Raw genomic sequence first — 23155 nt, forward strand, 5'->3', positions numbered from 1 at the left:
GCTTTTACATATAGATGAAGAAATGTGGTGTTTGCCAAAGGTCAATAGAAAGAGGGTCCCAAAGCTTACGAGAGCTAAATCAGATGGCCGGGAAAAGGTCTTCCATCACTTTGTGTTAAAATGGGGGAAAAACCCAAATACTATACAATGTATGAAAAATGCAGAGACCTGCTTCAAGAGCAATAATGTCATGGCACAAAAGCATCAATGATGCAGACGCATAGCTTAAAAGGGACTGGTCGGCGGGATCACTGCTCCATTTGGTCTGCTTTGTATGTAGGTCATTATGAAAACTAGAGTGAACAATAAGGCATTTAGGCCTAGGAGCCCCATACAGAGAACTGTCAGTGTAGCTAGCCAGCCGGCTAACGTGTACGGGGTAGGTTTTGACTCGCCCCAACAGATGGGCTACACTTACATTAACCCTTTAAGGAGCAGCCCAATTATCGTTTGTGCACTTGTGTTTTTTTTTTTTCTCCTTCCACACCTTACATGAGCAATTCACTTCAATTTCTGTTCACATAGCCATATGAGGGCTCATTTTTTTGTGGGGCAAATAGTTTTTTAAATAGCACCCATATCTTGTGTTAAAAATGTGGAAAGACATTTTTGTGGGGTGACAGTGGAAGAAAAAAAAAAAAAAAAAAAGATTTTTCTATGCGATCAAAAGAACCAGAACTTTTTCCTTACATTGTCATATTCCGACACCCGAGTTGCAGTTTTTATTGGCACCATTTTGAGGTACATAAGATTTATTTGATAATTTTTTGGGGGGAGGTGGAGAGTTGATCACCCAACATAAATATTTTTTATAGTTTAAAAGTTTGAACATTTGCAGGCAGCAATACCAACTATGTTTATGTATTTTTTTGCTTGTTTATTTTGCAAAATTGCGTTTTTCACGAGCGTGACAAAAAACTCAAGATTTACAAACATCTCCTAGCAACCAAAGGGAGTAATATAGGAAATATCTCCTAGCAACCATCAGTGAAAAACACATTGCTTCTGGATGCGATGCGTTTTTCGCTGTCAGATTAACATTTGTTACCTTGCCTCACAAAAAGTGTAATATACAGCAACCAAAAATCATATGTACCCTAAAATAGTACCAACAAAACTGCCACCTTATCACGTAGTTTCCACTAAAAATGATCCCAGTGAAATCTGCCCTCCAAAAACCATATGGCGTTCCTTTCCTTCTGTGCCCTGCTATGTGCCCGTACAGCAGTTTACGACCACATATAAGGTTTTCATAAACTACAGAATCAGGGCAATAAATATTGAGTTTTGTTTGGCTGTTAATCCTTGCTTTATTACTGGAAAAAATTGAAAATCTGCCAAAAAAATTCTGAAATTTCATCTACATTTTCCTTTAATTCTTGTGGAACACCTAAATGGTTAAAGTTTGTAAAATCATTTTTGAATACCTTGAGGGCTATATAGTTTCTAAAATGGGGCCAAGTAATAACTATTTTAGGAGGTATCACTATCTGTTTTAAAGGCAGAGAAATAGAAATTTAGAAAATTGCAAATTTTTCAAAATTTTTGGTAAATTTAGTATTTTTTATGAATACTATGAATAATCTCAGAATGGCCTAAATAAGTAAAAGCGGTTTAAGGTTATCACCACAAAGTGACACTGGTCAGATTTTCAAAAATGGCAGGGTCCTGAAGGGGTTAACTTATACAGAAGTAAATATTTGCACTAGTCAATGGCTGCCAGTGTTTGCTTTCCTGGTTAAAAAGTCATTAGTTAATTTGAGGGACCTTGTACTGAAAATTTCTAATGGGAAAATCTAGTTTTCACAAGTGAACTTAAAGGCAGCCTGAATGACATTTACAATATTACTGCAGAAAAAAGTGGAGTAACTTTGTAAATAATTCAGGAAATTTATCAAATATGGTTTAGTTGCTCATAGCAACCAATTAAGATTCCACTTTTCATTTTTCACAGCTCTTTTGGTAAAAGCAACCAATCACATGATTCTTTCAACTGAACAGCGGGCCCCTAATAGAACAGTCATATCCTTGTCTGTAATGCGGACAAAAGACATGTTCTATTTTTTGTGCGGAACGGACAGACCCAGAATGCACACGGAGTAACTTCAGGTTTTTTTTGCGGACCCATTGAAATTAATAGTTTCGCATACAGTCTGCAAAAAAAACACGACACGGAAAGAAAATACATTTGCATGCATGAGCCCCTAGATTGATAAATTCCCCCTTATTTTTATGTTGTGGGGAGGGGTTCAGACAATTTTCACACTTTTGTTATAAACAAATAAAACTCAAATTATACAATATATATTTTCTGAAAGTAAACAACTGGAGCCGAGGCTAAGGAGTCAGCAAGAAACTTCTGACAAAACACCTAAAACGGATGCCGTGTTCACATTAGTGTTTTTATTTCAGTTTTTCTGCTCCATTAGCTATAATAGGATCAGTCAGGTTTCCAAAGCCACTTTTGCATCAAAGTGTAATGCTTACAAAAAAATTTAAACGCATAAAGATTTGTGTTTCTTCTTAAAAGTTTGAGCCGCAAAAAGATCAAGATGTGCAGAGTACACACATATTCATCAGAATGAAAGTGACCAAAAATCTTTACGATCCAGATTGCGGTAAACATTTGTGTCATGGAGTTGACAAATGGTCCGATTAGGTGCAGGGGGTGATTAGATGTGAAACTGCGGAGTGGTAAGTAGGGGCAATAGCTAAAGTTACTGTATTACATTCCTGGGTCAGCGGAAAGGAAGAGATAACCGTAACAGACTGACTCCTTTCTTTCTGCTTTCTCTTGCTTCTCCACCAAGAAGTAAAAATGGACATCCTGCTCCCTAACTTCAAACATGTGCTCCTCTAAGCGTTTGTTCTTTATAGTCTAGTGTAAGGTTCAAGTTGTGATGTATTACACAAGTCCTGTGAAATGGTTAAAGGGGTTGTGCAGCGATTTATATTGATGACCTATCCTCAATATCTGATCGTCCGGGGTCAGACAACCGGCACCCCCGCCGAGCAGCTGTTAGAAGAGGAGGCGCGCGCGCCATCCTCATCACTACACTATGCATCATCTCCGGTGGAGCGGCTGCGTAGTGCAATTACAAGTACTCCTCATTACACTGCACTTTTGGGAGGAGTTCTCTTGGTTTCTCTATGAATGCAGGAATCAGTGATTATTCTGGCACTCAGAGGGTTAAATTCAAAATATTCATTACCACTGCAATGAATGTATAAGGAGAATGATAAGTATGCTCATCATAATGTGGCAACTGCCCGCCGCTTCACACACATCCTTGGTCCTCATAAAACAGGACTATAGTTTTGATCTGCATCCGATCCACGTTATTTGCGGATCGATGTGGACCCATTCATTTCAAAGGGGCCGCAAAATATGTTGTGTTGCGGACAAGAATAGGTGTTTTTAACAGAGGGCAGGACTAACCGATCTGCAAAATGCGGAAAGAACAAGGGCTGTTGCGGATCCGTAATTTGCGAACCACAAAAACGGATACGGGTGCGTTTAGGAGGACTTAAGGGATTAAATAACAAAAGTCAGAACAAGAAAGAAAAGTATATGGAAAGCTGCTCAAAACTTTATGTAGATTTAGGGTCCATTCAGACATCAGTAGTGTTCTGCGGTCCGCATATTGCGGACTGCAAAACACCGGAACTTAATAGAAGATTCCTATTCTTCTCCGGAGCCGCGGACCGGAAATGCAGATGCAGACAGCACACTGCGTGCTGTCTGCATCTTTTCCGGGCCCATTGAAAATCAATGGGTCTGTACCCATACGGATCCGGGCCCATTCTATGGACATCTGAATGGACCCCAAAACTGTGAAACATATATATATAAAAAGAAACTGGTGGAAAAAAGGATACATAATACAAGCCGAGAACTAGACTGCTTTAATGTTGGAATACTAACCTCTGAACTTTCCAAAAATTGTCTAACATCTGGATCTTGCAGCAGCGCAGGGTGTTTAACAGTTCGCTGAAGATATCTATGTAGGAAAGAAAAGGTTTATTAAGCCTGGACAAACTTAGAATAACAAGCTTCTGTTCATTATCCACACAAGGCACACCTCCGCTTCTGGGACTTCACGCTCTGCATAACTGGTGCAGTCCTTGGTGCATATTTCTATAAATGCCAAAACCAGGAGTGGATAAAAAATAAAAAATAAATATATTGTTTTTTCTTTATATTTCTCAGTCACTAAACATTCACTCCCGCCACATCAAATCTGCAATGTGTCATCAAGGCTTTACCCAGAGGTGTAAAAAAGAAAAAAAACACTGAGTCTCTCCAGCCAAATATTTATTTTTACTTTTTATAAAAGTCTGAGAGAAGAAGGGTTGTGAGGCAGATACGGCTGCTCCATATTTGTGGTTCCTCTCTATGCCGGCAGCACAGTGCCATCATAGTGTTCAGCTGAATGGCTGACTCATGAGACAGACTAGTTCTAAGGGATGCATTGCCTAACAGCTACAATGACATATACGGGGTTGTCTGGCAGTATTTCAGCAGCTACTGAAATGTACTTGTCCAAGACGGAGATAAAGTTTCTTCAAATTTCTAAATTTTGAGTAAAACAACAATAATTAAAGTGATATAATAATGAAATAATAATAATTTACCTTTCCAAAGCAGCTCTTCTCTTTTCAACAAATTCATTGGATGAGGAGTCTTCTTTTCCCACTTTAACTTTAGTCATGCCTGTAAAATTATTAACCACTGTAATATCAAGAACACTGAAATCTGCATGGCTCTTCTGCTGCAGGGGCCGAGGCGCTCCTATAGAAGAGAGCTGTATACAAGGCAGGGCGTGAAACAATCCTACGCAGCCTGCAATGCCGGTTCTCATGGTTTAGTATGGTCGCATCATTCAGGGCAATCTTGTTTCTGCTCACACCTGTAAGGAAGGCTATACTTCTAATACATTTATTATATTTCTGACATACACAAAAAATACATTCTCAACTAAAAAGATATATCCCCATATATCCCCCTCCTGCACATGACCGTATTGCTTTTTCAGTTCGTTTTTATGGATCCGTTGTTCCTTTTTTTTTTCTCTTCCGTTCCGTTTTTTCCGTATGGCATATACAGTAATTACATAGAAGAAATTGGGCTGAGCATAAAATTTTCAATAGATCGTTCCACAAAAACTAAATGGATATGGAAGACATACGGAGTACATTCCGTATGTGTTCCGTTTTTTTTTTGCGGACCTATTGACTTGAATGGAGTCACGGAATGTGATTTGCGAGCAATAATAGGACATGTTCTAGCTTTCAACGGAACGGGAATACGGAAACTAAATGCATACGGAGTACATTCTGTTTTCTTTGCAGAACCATTGAAATGAATGATTCTGTATACGGAACGCAAAAAAACGGCCCGTAAACGAAAAAAAAAAAAAAAAACATTTGTGTGCAGGAGGCCTTAGATGCACAAAACCGTACATGCCACATATCACATTGCGCAGAACTAAAATTGACCAAAAACTCTGATCCAGATGATGGTAAACATTTGAGTCGCAGAGGGCATGTACAGTATTTTACCTGCTTAGTAAAAGACGTGATAACAGGAAGAAAAGTTCCTGCAATGTGACCATCGCTCCATCCTAAGTGCTGTACGCGGCAGTCTCATAGACAGTGAATGCATGAATGTTCACCGCTGTGCACTTACACACGGGACTCAGGGACCCACATTCTCTTGATCAGTGGGGTCCCAAAGGTTGGCACTCCAGTGACTATGCATATTGTTTATGAGAAAAGCCCTCTGAGGAAAGGAACATTTTGTAGTGAACAGTGCAATATCGATGTCAAGCTACAGGATCAGGCCGTGTTCACACATTGCGAAAAAACGAGGAAAAATAAAATAAAATACACGTTGTGGCCACAACGTCTGATTGCAGCCTTTGGCATTGCTTTGAGATAGAGGAGGAGGGGAGTGCAGATCATTTCCCCCCCACTACCGGAGGAAAATAAAATCTGCGCTCACCATTCAGATCTGTAAATAAAGCAATGCTACCACGAGCGCTCAGCTTCCTGCAGCTTCTTCCTTTTCCTTCCCAGTGACTATCGTGAAACACAAGCCCGTTACTGGCTTTTCATAACCCAATACATTGTTTGACCTACAATCCACATCCTGTGTGTGCAGAGAAATGAGATTTCTACAGAAATTCTACTTACAATTAGTCACTCAGAGGTTTAAAATTAAAAAAAAAAAAAAAAAAAAAAAAAACAACAAACACACGATATCCATACAAAACAGGCCATTCTACAAGGTCTTACCTACAATGCTCTTCTCTGGAGCCGGAGGCACAATATATCCAAAGTGCATGTATTTAGTTGCTAATTTACTATGAAGCCCAAGGAAATCGCTAAACCTTCTCTTCACAGAGAACTCGTTCTTGTTGAACATAGACAGAGACGTCTAGGAGGGTTAAAAGTAGATTTTATTAGACTTGTTTTGCTCTAAAAAGAATATTAAATCTGTAATTCACATTTAGACAAATCATGCCATATACAGCAATCCAAAGGAGCTGCTGGAGCTTAGATCTGGGGGCGCATATAACCTATTTGTCCCCTCCCTACTACTCATGCTACAGCAATCCAGAAGGTGTATCTAACTGCAAAGAAAAAGGGGGTCAGTCAGCACCTCCCAATGCGCAGGTGCACGTCGCCATGGCTAGAAACACAAAGAAAAATAACAATGCATCATCGCTCTGCAAACACAAATAAAGTACAATCATGCCATAGTAATAGAAAGCATTCTGGTGCTAATGATACACTTAGGGTACTTTCACACTAGCGTTTTTCTTTTCCGGCATAGAGTTCCGTCACATGGGCTCTATAGTGGAAAAGAACTGATCCGTTTTATCCCCATGCATTCTAAATGGAGAGTAATCCGTTCAGTTTGCATCAGGATGTCTTCAGCTCAGTCGTTTGACTGATCAGGCAAAAGAGAAAACCCGCAGCATGCTACGGCTTTATCTCCGGCGAAAAAAAAACTGAAGACATGCCTGATTTTTTTCCCATAGGAATGTATTCGTGCCGGATCCGGCATTCAGAATGCCGGATCTGTCCTTCCGTTCTGCGCATGCGAAGACTGAAAAAAAAGTGAGAAAAAATAAATGCCGGATCCGTTTTGCCAGATGACACCAGAAAGACTGATCCGGCATTTCAATGCATTTTTAAGACTGATCAGGCATTTTTAAGACTGATCAGGATCCTGATCAGTCTTAGGCCTCTTTCACACTTGCGTTGTCCGGATACGGCGTGTACTCCACTTGCCGGAATTACACGCCGGATCCGTAAAAACTTAAGTGTACTGAAAGCATTTGAAGACGGATCCGTCTTCAAAATGCTTTCAGTGTTACTATGGCACCCAGGACGCTATTAAAAGTCCTGGTTGCCATATTAGGAGCGGGGAGCGGTATACTTACAGTCCGCGCGGCTCCCGGGGCGCTCCAGAGTGACGTCAGAGCGCCCCATGCCCCTTTCAATGGGCATTCATTCCGGATCCGGCCTTGTGGCAAGTCTTCAGGATTTTTGGCCTGAGCAAAAAGTGCAGCATGCTGCAGTATTTTCTCCGGCCAAAAATCGTTCCGTTCCGGAACTGAAGACATCCTGATGCATCCTGAACGGATTTCTCTCCATTCAGAATGCATTAGGATAAAACTGATCAGGATTCTTCCGACAGAGCCCCGACGACGGAACTCTATGCCGGAAGAAAAGAACGCAAGTGTGAAAGAGCCCTTACTAATGCCATCAGGCCTCTTTCACACTTGGGTTGTTAGGATCCGGCGTGCACTTCCATTGCTGGAAGTTGCCTGCCGGATCCGTAACACCGCAAGTGAACTGAAAGCATTTGAAGACGGATCAGTCTTCAAAATGCGTTCAGTGTTACTATGGCAGCCAGGACGCTATTAAAGTCCTGGTTGCCATAGTAGTAGTGGGGAGCAGTATACTTACCGTCCGTGCGGCTCCCGGGGCGCTCCAGAATGATGTCAGAGTGCCGCATGCGCATGGATGACGTCATCCATGCGATCACGTCATCCATGCGCGTGGGGCGCCCTGACGTCACTCTGAAGCACCCCGGGAGCCGCACGGATGGTAGGTATACTGCTCCCCACTACACTTTACCATGGCAAACAGGACTTTAGCGTCCTGGCAGCCATGGTAACCATTCAGAAAAAGCTAAAACGTCAGATCCGGTAATGCGCCGAAATAACGTTTAGCTTAAGGCCGGATCCGGATTAATGCCTTTCAATGGGCATTAATTCCGGATCCGGCCTTGCGGCAAGTGTTCAGGATTTTCGGCCGGAGCAAAAAGCGCAGCATGCTGCGGTATTTTCTCCGGCCAAAAAACGTTCCGGTCCTGAACTGAAGACATCCTGATGCATCCTGAACGGATTTCTCTTCATTCAGAATGCATTGGGATAATCCTGATCATGATTTTTCCGGCATAGAGCCCCAACGACGGAACTCTATGCCGGAACAGAACAACGCAAGTGTGAAAGAGCCCTCAGTTACCATACATTTTGGCCTGATCCGGCAGGCAGTTCCGGCGACGGAACTGCTTGCCGGATCTCTCTGCAGCAAGTGTGAAAGTAGCCTAATTGTGCAAATTTGAGATTCTTGGCAAATACATTTTGTACAAAATTATTTGGGACAGTCTGCCAAACGTCAAGGCGATCCCTACAAGACGGGAACCCAACACTAAATGCTACCTGTTATGTGCCATAACGGCCACCATACAATTCAGGGAGTGCAGGTTCCACATGCATGCTGGGTCCACTCTGCTTTTTATCTGACTAACCCTTTTTTCTCCCTGCAGTTTGTACTGGAGGTGTGACTGACTCCACTTAGTCTTGCACCCCCGATCAGCCTGTCTGCCCCATAGGCTGATTTTAATTAGTGTGAGTATAAGGCTGCATTCACACGTCCGTGGAACACGGTCCGTGTGATACCGGCCTGGATTTCTTCAGAGTGTAGGAGCGCACGGAGTCATCGGTTGCTATGACGCCGTGTGCTTCCTGCTGCCGCCGCAGAGCAGTGATACAATGGTATAGATCATACCAGTCTATCACTGTACTGTGGCGGCAGCAGGAAGCACACGGCGTCATAGCAACCAATGACGCCGTGCGCTCCTACACTCTGAAGAGTGTGAATGCAGCCTAAAGCTGTAGCCTGTTCTTCCTGCACTCACTGGAAGCCTTTTGGTACCAGGTGAGGTATAGAGTGGACTCTCATTGCATTCATTGGAAGCCGTCTGGCACCAGGAGAGGTGTAGAGTGGACCCAGCATCCCCTAAATTTAAGAGGCCATTTTGGCACCAAAAATTATAAAAAGCAGAGTGGACCCAGCATGCATGTGCAACCTGCACTCCCTGAAATGTATGGTGGCCGTTATGGCACATAACAGGTAGCATTTAGTGTTAGGTTCCCGTCTTGTAGAGATCGCCTTGACGTGTGGCAGAAGTGCCCAAATAATTTTGTACAAAATGTATTTGCCAAAAATCTTACATTTACAGAAGAAGGTGTATCTAAGCTATACAAAGTACTTGAGCTGACGGACCCCAGCTCAGACCATGTGCTGCTCTTTATACCATAGTCATACAACCAGCTGTGAGACACAATGCAGTCATTAATCTTACGCCAGTCATAGTTAAAACAAATCTGCTGGCTGGCACAAGATCTGCCAACATTATTACAAGGCACCATTTTAATAATGCTGGTGCATCAAGGGATGTCCCTGTGCCAGGAAGATTGCATAGATTTCTGGTGTAATATACATCAGCTTTCTGGTGCGAGTATTGTTAAATCTGTCAAGCTACTTAGGCCTTGTCCCCTCTTTAAAAAAGAAAAAGAAAAAAAAAAAAAAGTCACTAGCGTAAATTCACTACGTACGTGGGCTAATAAATTCCCTCAATGTGCTGCGGTGTTACCCAACCATAATGTGGCTGAATGTGCAGACAAGCAGGGATGTGCAGACAAGCAGGGAGACCATGACAACTGACTCGCAGGATAATAGGCCTCTGGTAATGACAGAAAATAGCATTCTCCTTACATGAGAACCAACACTGGAGTGCCCCCATCAGGCTATGCATGGTGAGCTCTGCCCTTTTCATGCATGAATAAGACTTTTGTGGTAAGCCCCTATTAAACTGCATGATAAATTATCAGGAACAAGTGTTCCCGATAATTGGTTTCTGTAATTGAGCAGTCAGAATGAAAGATGCCCAATTATCGGCAGCACATCGGCCTGTGTAATCAGGGACATGCTCCCTATAATGAATAGAAGAGAAGGAGGGAAGAATGACTGCGGTAGTAATCGTTCCTCCTACATTCAGTAAGCATCAGCCTGTGTAACCAGGGACGTGCTCCCTATAATGAATAGAAGAGAAGGAGGGAAGAATGACTGCGGTAGTAATCGTTCCTCCCACATTCAGTAAGCATCAGCCTGTGTAACCAGGGACAAGTGTTCCCGATAATGAATAGAAGAGAAGGAGGGAAGAATGACTGCAGTAGTAATCGTTCCTCCCACATTCAGTAAGCATCAGCCTGTGTAATCAGGGACGTGCTCCCGATAATGAATAGAATATGAGGGAAGAATGACTGAGAACATCACGGTGGCCGGATGCGGTGAGGTCCTCGCCGAGAGCAAATGGATAAGGTGAGCATGCATTTTTTTGTTTTTAACCTCTGAAAGGCCTCAATGTGACTGTCAGATGCCAAAACACGACATCTGATGGGTTCAATGTCAGGGGACGGAGCAATCGCCGTTCCCCCAACATTGCACCCACCACATACAATGGAATGCGATTCGTGACAAAATAATTTGTAACAAATCAAATTTCTTTGTCAACTTCGGTGAAGCAGCGAAATGACATTTTTTGCTAACTTGACTCATCTCCAGATCAGATCTAATTGGCTCCTTCTATTATATTCCAGTTTAGTGCAATCACATTTTCTGGCTTACAGGGATTTTACTGTATATATTTACTGAACGTCTACCCTTAGTATCATAAGAGAACTAACCTTTGTTGTTACTCTGTAGGCCATGTAAGCATTCATCCCATCGCCTAAAATACAAAGAAAATCTCATTATTTGTTGCCCAACAAGGTGTAATTCCTTTATATTTCATACTCATCTGATTCGGGAAATAAAATACTTCATGGTTTAATTCAACTATCATATTAGTGGGTTCTCCTCTGAGGGGGTTTTTCAGTACTTAGATATCCCACCGATCAGCGGTTTGGGCAGTCACTGGGGTTGGAGACTATACAGTGGACAGAAGGCTCTGTCCGCACCAGCATACTGCAGCTCAGCCCCATTCATCTGAATTAGAGCCGAGCTGCAGTACCCCAGGATGGCCACCATAGTAGAAGGAACCTTCTGCTTCCAGCTCCGTTCACTGTATAGCTTCCAGTGCTGATGGCTACTTGAAACAGCTAAATAAGTGGTGGACCCCCACTTATCTGATACTGATGACGTATCCTGAGGATAGTTCATCAATCTCTAAGTACTAGACAACTCCTTTAAAAGGAGAACAAACAAATATATAACAGAATCAAACCATGAAACATATAGTAAGTAACAGTCACTGACCATTCATCCATAATAAGAGCTCGTACTTACCAATTTTCTCTGGGTCGGAGACACCTATTTCTATATCGAAGTAATCTCCATTTGCTTCCTCCTCAATCTGTGGATAACACAGAATTACATTAGAATTTTCATTTATAAATAATCAAATGACTACTGTAGAAATAGAATAATAGTCATCATTAAAAAAACACATTTACATAATATGAATGTTATTTCTTGATGTATAATTTATATGATCGGTCAATTAGAGAGATAAGCAGAGCTACCCAGGCTTGGCTCCTATCACTCGGGACCTCACTGCCGCGCCAGGAGTTCCTGCTCCTATCCTCTAATGCAGAAAAAGGAGGCACGATAGCAGAAAACACACTACACAATCAGTAAATGACCCCAGAACGGTGTACAGTACATAAGCACCTTAAAGAGAACCTGTCACCATGAGCAGGAGGAGCCGAGGACACATATACAGATAAAGGGGCACATTTATTAAGACCGGCATTTAGGACGCCAGTCTTAATAAAGCCCCGTCGCTGGTGGTGGATTGCCGAAGTTATAAAGAGGTGCAGGCCTTTTCATACCTTCGGTGCATCCAGCGCCGCTTCTAAATGTAAGACAGCTTCAGAGCCATCTTGCATTTAGACCTTTTACTACACCTGAAACAGGCATAGAAAATGGTAAATGACACGGGCCTGCCAGCCCTTTCCTTTACCCACCCACTTGGCATGAACAGGGAGAAGTCGCAGATTAGTTATGGCGGTTAGTTGTGCCTCAATCTGCGCCTGAAATATCCCTAATTTAGGTGTATTTCAGCTTGATAAATGACCCCCTATATAGTTTTGTGGCAAACTTGTAATTGAGGCTACTTTCACACTGGCGTTTCTGGGTCCCGCTTGAGAGATCCGTTTCAGGGCTCTCACAAGCGGCCCAAAACAGATCAGTTCAGCCCCAATGTATTCTGAATGGATAAGGATCCGTTCAGAATGCATCAATTTGGCAGCGTTTGGTCTCCGTTGCGTTTTTTAGACTCACTAAAACGCAGCTTGCAGCGTTTTGATGTTCGTCTGACGATACGGAGCCAAACTGATCAGTCTTGACTTACAATGCAAGTCAATGGAGACGGATCTGTTTTGCACTGACACAATATGGTGCAATTGAAAACAGATCCGTCCCCCATTGACTTTCAATTCAAGTCAAGACGGATCCGTTTTGACTTAGACTTTTTATTTATTTATGAATAATGCAGACTGATGCGTTATGAACGGATACAAGCGTTTGCATTATTGATGCGGATCCATGACGGATCCGCACCAAACATCCAGCAATACGGGGGATTTCTACAGACAAGATCGGATCCACAGGTCCTTACAGCTCACAACAGAGCAACCGCACTTCGAAGGACAAGCGGTCCATAGGAGTGGTAAAGTACCCCTGTGATTTTCACAAATAATATTAACTCTTTACCTCCACCTAGGTGATCACCATATGTACTTCTGAACTCAAACTACTGAAGACATTCGATATCAGTAGACACATTTGGGCCTTAGAGACTTAGTCCCGCGATTTTAAGGAGTTCTACGTGTGTGATTTTTCTGTGTTTTATTGTATGGTTTTATGCAACATGTTGTAATATTCAAAGTGTGACATATAAATAATTTTCAGACACTACTCTCTCCAATTTTGTCTATTTGATGCCTGGTATTGAGTGACGCCCAACTCTACCTCAAACAATTTTAAATATCTTCTGACCCATTCTGTATCAAAGTAAGGCCCCTTTTACACAGGCGAGAATTCCACGTGGGTGCAATGCGTGAGGTGAGCGCATTGCACCCGCACTGAATCCAGACCTATTAACTTCAATGGGGCTGTGCACATGAGCAGTGATTTTCACGCATCATTTGTGCGTTGCGTGAAAATCGCAGCAGGTTCTATAATTAGCATTTTTTACGCAATGCAGGCCCTATAGAAATAAATGGGTATGCGTGAAAATTTATTGCGGTGCGATTTTCACGCATGGTTGATAGGAGAGGATAGGGATGAAAGCAACCCCGGACCCCATTAAAGTGTATTCCCTGTATTATTTTCACTTAAACATGGTTATAAAGGGAAAATAATAGCATTCGTAATACAGAATGCTAAGTAAACTGTAGATTGAGGTGTTAAAAAAAAAAAAAAAAAAAAAATTGTACTTACCTGTTCCAGTTGATCGCACAGCCGGCATCATCTCCTTTTTCTTTCAGGACCTGCCAAAGGACCTTTGGTGATGTAATCGCACTCACCACGTGGTGAGCGCGGTAACATCAGCGCAGGTCCTGCTGAATGAAGCTAGAAGGATCTTCTATGTGGTGAGCGCAATTCAAAGGTCGTTTTGCAGGTCCTGAAAGAAGAAGCAAGAGGATGCCGGCTGCGCGATCAATTGGAACAGGCAAGTTAATTTTTTTTAACCCCTCAAACGACATTTTACTAAGCATTCTTTATTAAGAATGCTATTATTTTTCCTTCTAACCATGTTAAAAGGGAAAATATTAAAATTTACAGAACCCCTAACCCAAAGCCGAACTGCAGTGACGAAGTCCGGGTTCGAGTCTGGGTACCAATTCAGTTTCTCACGCGCGTTCAAAGTGCATTGCACTCGCGCGGGAAAAACTGAAGAACCCCACTCGCAGGCAAAAATAAATAAATATAAAATAAATAAAAATCGCATGATTTTCCCGCGATGCACCCGCATCCTACCCGGCCCTCACATGCGACACTCGTGTGAAAGAGGCCTAAGGGTGTGTTCACATTTCTGCAGAAGCCTAGTGCAGTTTCCCTCCAGAATGATTGTGCAGGATCAAAAAGCCTTACTTGCAGCTTTTTTCGATCCTATGCGGTACCAGATCTGGCGACATTTGAATCTATGGTGAGCTGGATAGAGCAACGGATAGCCAAATTCTCATCAGCTGTGTTCAGTTCAGACTACAGACTAGACAAAACCGATATATGTTAAACCAGCCTTTAAGGAGTTGCCTCATCCTCTCCATTCACTGCTATGGGACTTTCAAACATTAGCCGAGTACGCTCGTTAGACTATTTTCTAAGTCTGATAGCAATGAATGGAAATCAAGACTGACAAGTATGGCCACCTCTCCATTCACCACTCTATATACTGACTGATGGAAATAGCCGAGCCAATGCTTTGCTATTTTAGTAACTCCCATAGCGCTGAATGGAGGGTGGCCACATATGTGCGGCTTGCTCTCCATTCGGTAGATAGTGGCAGGGTCCAGAGGTGGGACTCGCACCTATACGAAATTTGTGGCATATCCTAGCAATATGCCATAAATGTTCAGACTGGACAACCCCTTTAAGAAGTTACATATGCCTTCAATTTCCCTGTTCAATTTTAATCCTGACAGCAACGTTACTGAACTATCCATACGTATGGTCATACAGTTCATTTACAATGCAGAGCCAAGCACGTCCAGCCATCACCTGTAAGGCCTAGTGCACACATCAATGCTTGATCGGATATTTCCATCAGTGATTGTGACCCAAAAGCAGGACATCCCATTATACCTTATCTCTGTGTAGGCTACACTCCATGTTTTGGATAGAAGCAAATAACTGACCAACCATCGACATGTGAACTAGGCCTAACTTGTGACTAGCTGGGCCTCTTACATCTTGTTTGCATCACCGGACTGGACAGCTCCATGTAACGCTACTGAATGCAGGAGAACACAGGACTATATAATGATAAGGGCTGGACTTACCTCATCCCTAGAACGGTCATAAATAACAGGAGGCGAAATATTGATGGCCTCCATCCGTGGGGCAATGAGTGACGTGGGGGTTACAGGAGTGATGGCGGGACTGGGCTCTGAGGAAAGGATGAGGTCCCTCTCTGGACTATCCAGCGAAACTTCATCTGTAGCTTCTGGAAGAAAAGAACACGCAGTCTATTTAACAAAGCTTGCAAGTACAAATACAAAAATTCTTAAAATAGGTCCAACCAGTAAGCTCACTAGGACAAAGCTGAGGATGCAAATTAGTTATCAGCAAACAAGAAATGAAGTCATGCGATCTTTCAAGACCAATCAAAAGCCACTGAGATAATTTTTTATCGTTTGTATGCATTTCGGAAGCAACTTTTTCTTAGGCTGGTATAGGAAATGTTCTTCACTCACTATGATGACCAATTTTTCAAGATCCTTCAATGGTAATTGGATTGTATGAACATGTCTTCCTCCCCCCCCGCCCCCCCAGCCCACACAACCCTGTATGCAGGTGCACATTGCTATGGCGAAATACAGATAAACGCAAAAACACAAATGCAATCGCACACTGCAACCAGCACTCTGCCCTGCCTCTATGCTGGATGTTGAATAAGGCATTGGTGTACATATTGGCCAAAGCGTAATAAGCCACTCACCACGTCAAGGTTGCCTTCATGTGTGGTCCCTAACACTAGTTCCTACCTGTTATGGGCCATGACTGGGGCTGAACCCCCCACATTTTTTTCTTTGTAGTATATATTGGAGGCGTGGCGATCTCCAAGCAGTCATGCACACCTGACCAGTTAGTCTGCCCTGGATGCTGGTTTTAAAGTCAGTATAAAACTGAGTCTACTTATATAGCGCCTACCAGTAGCCATTTGGCTCCAGGAGAAGCATATAGTGGGCTCAGCATGCATGTTGGTACTTGCATCCCTGGATCCGATGAAAGCTGTAATGGCACCAGACAGGGTTAAAAGCAGAATGTGCTTGGCGTGCATGCTGTACCTGCACTCCTTGGACTTTGTGTGGCTGTCATGGCCCATAACAGGTAGGAACTAGTGTTAGGGACCACACATGAAGGCAACCTTGACGTGGTGAGTGGCTTATTACGCTTTGGCCAATATGTACACCAATGCCTTATTCAACATCCAGCATAGAGGCAGGGCAGAGTGCTGGTTGCAGTGTGCGATTGCATTTGTGTTTTTGAGGAAGCAACACTGGCCTGACTGCCGCAGCCCCTTCAATCAGCCGATTAGCAGGGGTGCTGATACTCACATCCCCTCTAACTAATATTGTTGGGCCATCCTAGAAATAGGACATTAATTTGAAAGTCCCAGAAAATCTCTATCTTTTAAAGAGATAATCTTGTCCACACGGATTGTCATATTTCTCTGTTTTCAAGGTCATATTAGATAAATGGGATGAAAGAAGAGAAGGTGATTAATACAGGAACTGCTGGGATTTTTCTTTTGGGTACTTTGGATGTTTAGGTGTCCCTTCTAAGCACATCTTCCACATATAAATGGGCAACAATTTGATGAAAAATCTGTATCATAAGTCAAATTGCTTTCTTTTTGCCACTCTTCCATAAAAGGCCAGATTTGACTAAGGCCTCATGCACACGACCGTTGTGTGTTTTGCGGTCAGCAATTTGCGGAACGCCACGGACAGCCATTGATCAAACTGCCTATTCTTGTCCGCAAAACAGACAAGAACGGAGCAACGGATGCGGACAGCACACAGTGTGCTGTCCGCACCTTTTGCAGCCCCATTGAAGTGAATGGGTCCGCATCTAAGCCTCAAAAACTGCGGCTCAGATGTGGACCAAAACAACGGTCGTGTGCATGAGGCCTAAGGCTAGGGCTACATGGCGACATTTGTTAGGTGACTTCTGGTCGCAGAAAAGTTGCACAACATTTTTTTTTTTATAATGATAGTCAATAGTGTTGCACTGAGACATGCTGCAACTGCGACACGACAGTCACAAAAAATCCATCCCAGTTGGATTTTTGAGAGGCTGTTGAGTCACAGTTGCAGCATGTTGAAGTGAGACACCATTTTGTCACGCGACACATATCGCTGTGTAGCCCTAGCCTTATAGTTGTCTTGTGAACAGATTCTCCCACCTGAGCTGTTGACCTCTGCAGCTCCTCCAGAGTGACCATGGGCCTCTTGGCTGGTTCTCCAATTAGCGCTCTCATTCCATTTTCTATATATATATATATATTTTTTTTAACCTAACCCTGCTTTACAGTTCTCCACAACTTTATCCCTGACCTGTCTGGTGTGTTGCTTGGTTTTCATAATGCTGTTTGATCACTATTGATCCCTAACAAACCTTTGAGGCCTTCACAGAACAGCTGGAGTTCTACCGAGAAGAAATGACACACAGGCGGACTCTATTTACTAATTAGGTGACTTCTGAAGAAAATTGGTCACACTGGATTTTATTTAGAGGTATCAGAGTACAGGGGTCTGAATACAAATGCTCACCACCCTTTTCAGATTTTTATTTATTAAACATTTTGAAAACCATGTATCATTTTCTTTTCACTTCACAAATACTTGCTTCTTTGTGTTGGTCTATCACATAACATCCCAATAAAATACATTCAAGTTTGTGAATGTAAAGTGAAAAAAAAAAAAATGTGGAAAAGTTCAAGGCGTATGAAAACTTTAAGGCACTGTACCTCCAGCCTTTCAATTGGAATAGCCAATCTTCACTGCTAAACCTGGACAGAGCTGCTAATATTACTAGTCTATTCATATGCATTATATTGTGCAGTTACTTTTACATGGCAGGGACCATGGAAAGGTCGGTGTCTTACAGGTAAAAGTATGTTCATGGAGATAGACCCAAACTAGTAATTAGCAGGTTTCACCAGCAGTCTTGTACGCTCATCTAGCTCTGGTTATAAATATGCAGACTATACTCCAGTCATTATTTTATCTCCTTTTATTAAGGGTCCATTCACACCATCGTTTTGTCGCAAGGCTGTGTTGTGGGCCGCAAATAGTGGCCCGCAAAATGTGGGCACTGGCAGTATAAACTCTGCAGGATACGGCAAAAGACAGGACATGTTCTATCTTTTGCGGTGCGGACCCGGAAGCCCATGAAAACACTCACTCAGAAGCCAATGGGTCTGCACCACAGCACAGTGCCCGTGTATTGCAGACCCGTTGTTTGTGGTCCGCAACATGGGTACGGCTATCATACGGTCGTGTGAATGGGCCCTAAGGGTGGATAGTGGTATACAGTAAGGCAGCTTTCACACAGTCAGTGATTGAGCCAAGACCAGGCGCTGGTCTAAACACAGAAGAGGTGCAGATCTTTCCATTATACCTGATCTCTGTAGACTCCACTTCTGGTTTTGGCTGACAATCACTGATGGAAATCACTGACCAAACACTGACTGTGGAATTAAACTGTGATGGCACCAGTGATTTAAAAAGGTATTTTAAGGGATTCTGCCCCCACATCCTTTGACTATTATCTGCAGTAATACATAAGCGCAGATAAGATTACTATATTTTACTTTCCTACTGGCTCCCTCCCCCCATTGCTCTACTATCAGCAATTAAAGCTGTGCCGAAATACATTGTAGGTACTGCTGTGCATGCGCACAGGAGTCCTCCCCACTGTTAGCACGGCACAGCTTTCAGTGCTGACAGCGGGGGAACGGTGAACAGTAGGCAAATAAACAGATCTGGTCTCCTCGTGTGCCGTACTATTCATGTATTGCTACAGGTAATAGTCCAGAGTGGAGGTGAAAGATTCCCTTTACAGAACTATAATAAATCCTCACCCATGTTGTATTTACAGCATGCAGTAAGTGAAGGTGGTGGCACCCTCTCTGACTGACACCCATACAGTATGAGCTGTAGATATGCGCTTGTGATCAGCCTATCCTTCTATAACCTGCTCCCCTTATCCAGCCTGATGAGGGTTAGCCAAGATTTTTGGCTAAAATGCCCTCAGCCAGAGGTGCCAGTGCACCACTGCAGCAAATGCCTGGCATCTGCGTTTGCAGAAGTTGAGGACCGGAAGTGCAGTTAAGACAGCCTTGAGCCAAGAGGGAGGGGAATGAAAGGGTATCTGTCACCAGAAATACATAAATTAACCTGGCTGACATTAGCGATGTGCTACTGACAGCTGAAGCTAACTAGCCTATTCCTAGTTTTATCCATGTCCCCGTTACTCCATAAATGTAACTTTTATAATATGACAATTAGCCTCTGGGAGCAGGGGGGGCTCCGTTCTCCCCCCTCTCTCTAAGTCTTGATTGACAGGTCCAGGCAGAGTCCACATCCTCCTGCCGGCCCTGAGTGCATGTTAAATCTCACGCCTGGGCGGTGCTGTTCAGTATTCGGCGCAGGCATAGTGAAGGAAGGACGCTCACTGGCTGCTAACTTCCTTACTGCGCTGAATACTGAACGGCACGGCGCAGGCGCGAGATTTAACATGCACTCAGGGCCGGCAGGTGGATGCGAACGCTACCTGGCCCTGTCAATCAAGACTTGGAGGGAGGTGACAGAGGTGGGAGAACGGAGCCGCCCCCCTCCCCAGAGGGTATGGATTAAACTAGGAATAGGCTAGTTAGGTTCAGCTGTCATTAGCACATTGGTAATGTCATAGTAACATAGTACATAAGGCCGAAAAAAATACATCTGTCCATCCAGTTTGGCCCGTTATCCTGCAAGTTGATCCAGAGGAAGGCAAAAAAAAAAAAAAAACTGTGAAGTAGAAGCCAATTTTCCCCACTTTAGGGGAATTAAAAATTCCTTCCCGACTCCAATTAGGCAATCAGAATAACTCCCTGGCCAGTTAATTTATGTCGGCCAGTTAATTTATGCATTTCTTGTGACAGAAACCCTTTAAAGAAAAAATCCTGGACTTGTGCATGCTGCATTAGTAACGTGCACAGTCATGGTTAAAGAAGTTCTTGATCTCGAAAGCGAGATAAAAGGGGGTGTATGAAAAGGCCAAACGAGATAAGATGGGAAAAAGCCAAAACAATTAGGACTAATGACAAATCTAGGATTCGTTTCTTTCTCTGTTCACTTTACCAAAAGCAAATATACCGTAAATTGGATTAACTGCATTATTTACTGCTGAATTCAAGCTCGGCAACTCACAACACACAAAGAGGGTAAAGATATAATGAATATATAATGGGGCACAACAGATTTATTACACTTAGGCTTATATTAGACGGAGTGAATATTGTACCGAACGTAGCGAATGCGGACAAAATAGAACCAGCCTCGTGAGATGTACCGTAATAAGTATGAGCAATTAAACAATGAGCAAGGAATTGCTCGTTTCTTGCCGATCGTGATGTCATTCTGCAAAAAAAAATAAAAAATGATGGTTCCTCAGTTACAGATCCATTCTAGTCTCTTACAGATCACACAGAGGCGTGGTACTTTGTAGCGAACGGTTAACGAGCAAAAGTACGAACGTACATCGCTCTATATAATAAGCGCTTAAGATCTTCGATCCATAATAGTCATCTGCAAGACATCTGCTGGTCTAATACAAGCCTAAAGTGCAAACTGCTCAGACCCCAGCGACAAGAAGTGTCAGATCTCTCAACCGCAAGTACTGCCCTTTGGTATGCAAGTAAAAATGTAAACCGGGCACTAGTAAGAACTGAAGATTACTAAGTAACTGAGGGCAAAGTAGTGTCTACGAGAGTGCTCGACTTTAACTAGCTTAGGAAATTCCTTAAAGGGTCACTAACTTTTCACAAAAAACTTAACATGTCAAAAGTTGGTGGTTGGTGGGGATCTGAGTGCCGAGACCCCCCACGATCCCTAGAACGAGGGGAGAGAAGACTGCGCATATTACACTCTCTCTTCTCGTGGCTATGGGTCTCAGGATAAGCTGACACAAAACAAATATATTTTTGTAAAAATATGTAGCAACTAAACAAATTAGAAAATAAAATGTATGTAGTTAGGCAAAAAAGAAAAAAAAAAGAAAGAAAAGTTGGCTGTGTCAGGAAGGGGTTAAAAATTGTTCAGTAACATCAGGGCACTGGTTTATAAGGTATAGGGAAAAAAAATAAAAGATGAAAAAATTACCGGCAAAGAGATCTTCCCGGTCATCAGTTAGAAGAACTTCCGTTTGTTTGGGGCCATTAGAGCTTGTACTGATATCTTCTGCAGGAAGACTGGCCGGCTCAGGAGAGGATGGGCTTGACTGGAAAACAACAAGAAAAAAAAAAAAATAGAAGTTAACACATCGCATCCCACGGGTCTGTTTGTACCTATGAAGCAGCTGACTCCGGCCTTTTCATAGTCAAAGCAAAGAGGAAATAGTTTGAAGCGTCAGCACTTTCCATTTCCTAAACCTGGACACATAACAATGAGCGGGGAAACGCTCCATCACAAGTTATCAGGTCACCGTCACGAAACACCAGCTAAAAACAACGCCGTTCCCTTCATTCCCAGCGGCATCACAACATGAAATTCCAGGCCCAGCATGCTACAGAGCAGAAGCAGAGATGTAGGGTTGGCCACAGATATCATTTTTGGAGGTGATATTCCCACTAAAAGCCACAGCAAGGAACTTATTTGGGCAATGTTCACACCTTGTGTCCTACTCCATTTCAGGTTTTTCCATTGCAAGGCTATGCCAGGCCTTCAAGATCTTTGGTGGTTCAATGTTCTTGCCCAGCTGAGCCCTTATGAGGCCGGCTGCAGTTCCCTACACAGAAGTGCTAATGTACGGTGCAAAAACAGTGAAGGCTCCGCAGGATCGGTGGTAGAAATGAATGCTGAAAGTACACAAGAAATCTAGTTGCCCTCACCGCCTGCAGCGTTTTCCCTCATCAGTGCAGGGCAGGGTAAGGGGCCGTCTCGCTAGAAGCTGTTGAGGTGGATCTGAGGGAATGAAGCTTCTCCTTGAGGAGACTGCTAGGTTGGCGCTGGGAGACAGAGGCCGGAAATGTAAATGAGCTCTTATGTTGGAGGGCAAAAGCATGCTCCGTTATTTCAAGATGTACTGATGTAGCAATTCTTATCTTGACACTTAATCTGTTGAATAAAAAGTTGCAAAAAGCACTTGACGTTTTCAATGGCTACTTCTTTGGGAAAAAATAATATGAATTAAATAATAATCGTTATTTATATAGCGCCAACATATACACTTCACTTACAGGTACCTGGCACCATAAAAATGCAAATGAATCTGCAGATAGCATGTTATAGAGAAGGGGGAGCTGAGCAGATTCATTGCATTTCATTCATTTATATTTCTTTGAAGTCCAGGAGACGGTCCCATCAGTGACTGACAGCCTTCCCTCTATGACTGTGCATACACGGATAGCTGTCATCACTGATAGTTGTGCACAGTTGTGGTCTCAAAGGGAACCTGTCAATTACTTTGCAGGTAGGATGTTCTAGAGCAGGACGAGATGAGCAGATTGATGTATAGTTTTGTGGGAAATTATTCAGCAAAACTTGCATTTTATTGATTTATGTTCCTTCTCATTCTGGGGTTTGAAGTCCAGGAGACGGTCCCATCAGTGATGACAGCTATCTCTGTATACATAGTCATAGAGGGAAGGCTGTCAGTCACTGATAGGACCATCTCCGGGACTTCAAGGTCCAGAATGAGCAGGAATGTAAATGTATAAATTACAAACTTCACTGAATGCTTTCCCACAAATCTATTTGACAATCTGCTCAGCTCGTCCTGCTCTATAACATGCAGCCTGCAGCTCAGACACCATGGTCAGTGTGACAGGTTCCCTTTAAAGGAATAAGGAATGAAAGAT

The 23155-nt window shown here is 43.0% G+C and overlaps 1 protein-coding gene across 1 annotated transcript in view; it reads right to left on the reverse strand.

The window, feature by feature from the left end:
• The window catches only part of SNX2 (sorting nexin 2), a 53150-nt gene that overhangs the window by 12674 nt on the left and 17321 nt on the right, over positions 1 to 23155 (reverse strand). The window contains exons 2-8 of the mRNA XM_044275886.1: positions 21459 to 21576; positions 15369 to 15532; positions 11650 to 11716; positions 11049 to 11092; positions 6298 to 6439; positions 4636 to 4714; positions 3926 to 4001 (exon numbers count right to left, since the gene is read on the reverse strand). Coding sequence (XP_044131821.1) covers positions 3926 to 4001; positions 4636 to 4714; positions 6298 to 6439; positions 11049 to 11092; positions 11650 to 11716; positions 15369 to 15532; positions 21459 to 21576 — 690 coding nt within the window. The remainder of the gene's footprint in view (positions 1 to 3925; positions 4002 to 4635; positions 4715 to 6297; positions 6440 to 11048; positions 11093 to 11649; positions 11717 to 15368; positions 15533 to 21458; positions 21577 to 23155) is intronic.

This window comes from Bufo gargarizans, chromosome 1, assembly GCF_014858855.1.
Source record: "Bufo gargarizans isolate SCDJY-AF-19 chromosome 1, ASM1485885v1, whole genome shotgun sequence".
NCBI classification, from domain to species: Eukaryota; Metazoa; Chordata; class Amphibia; order Anura; family Bufonidae; genus Bufo; species Bufo gargarizans.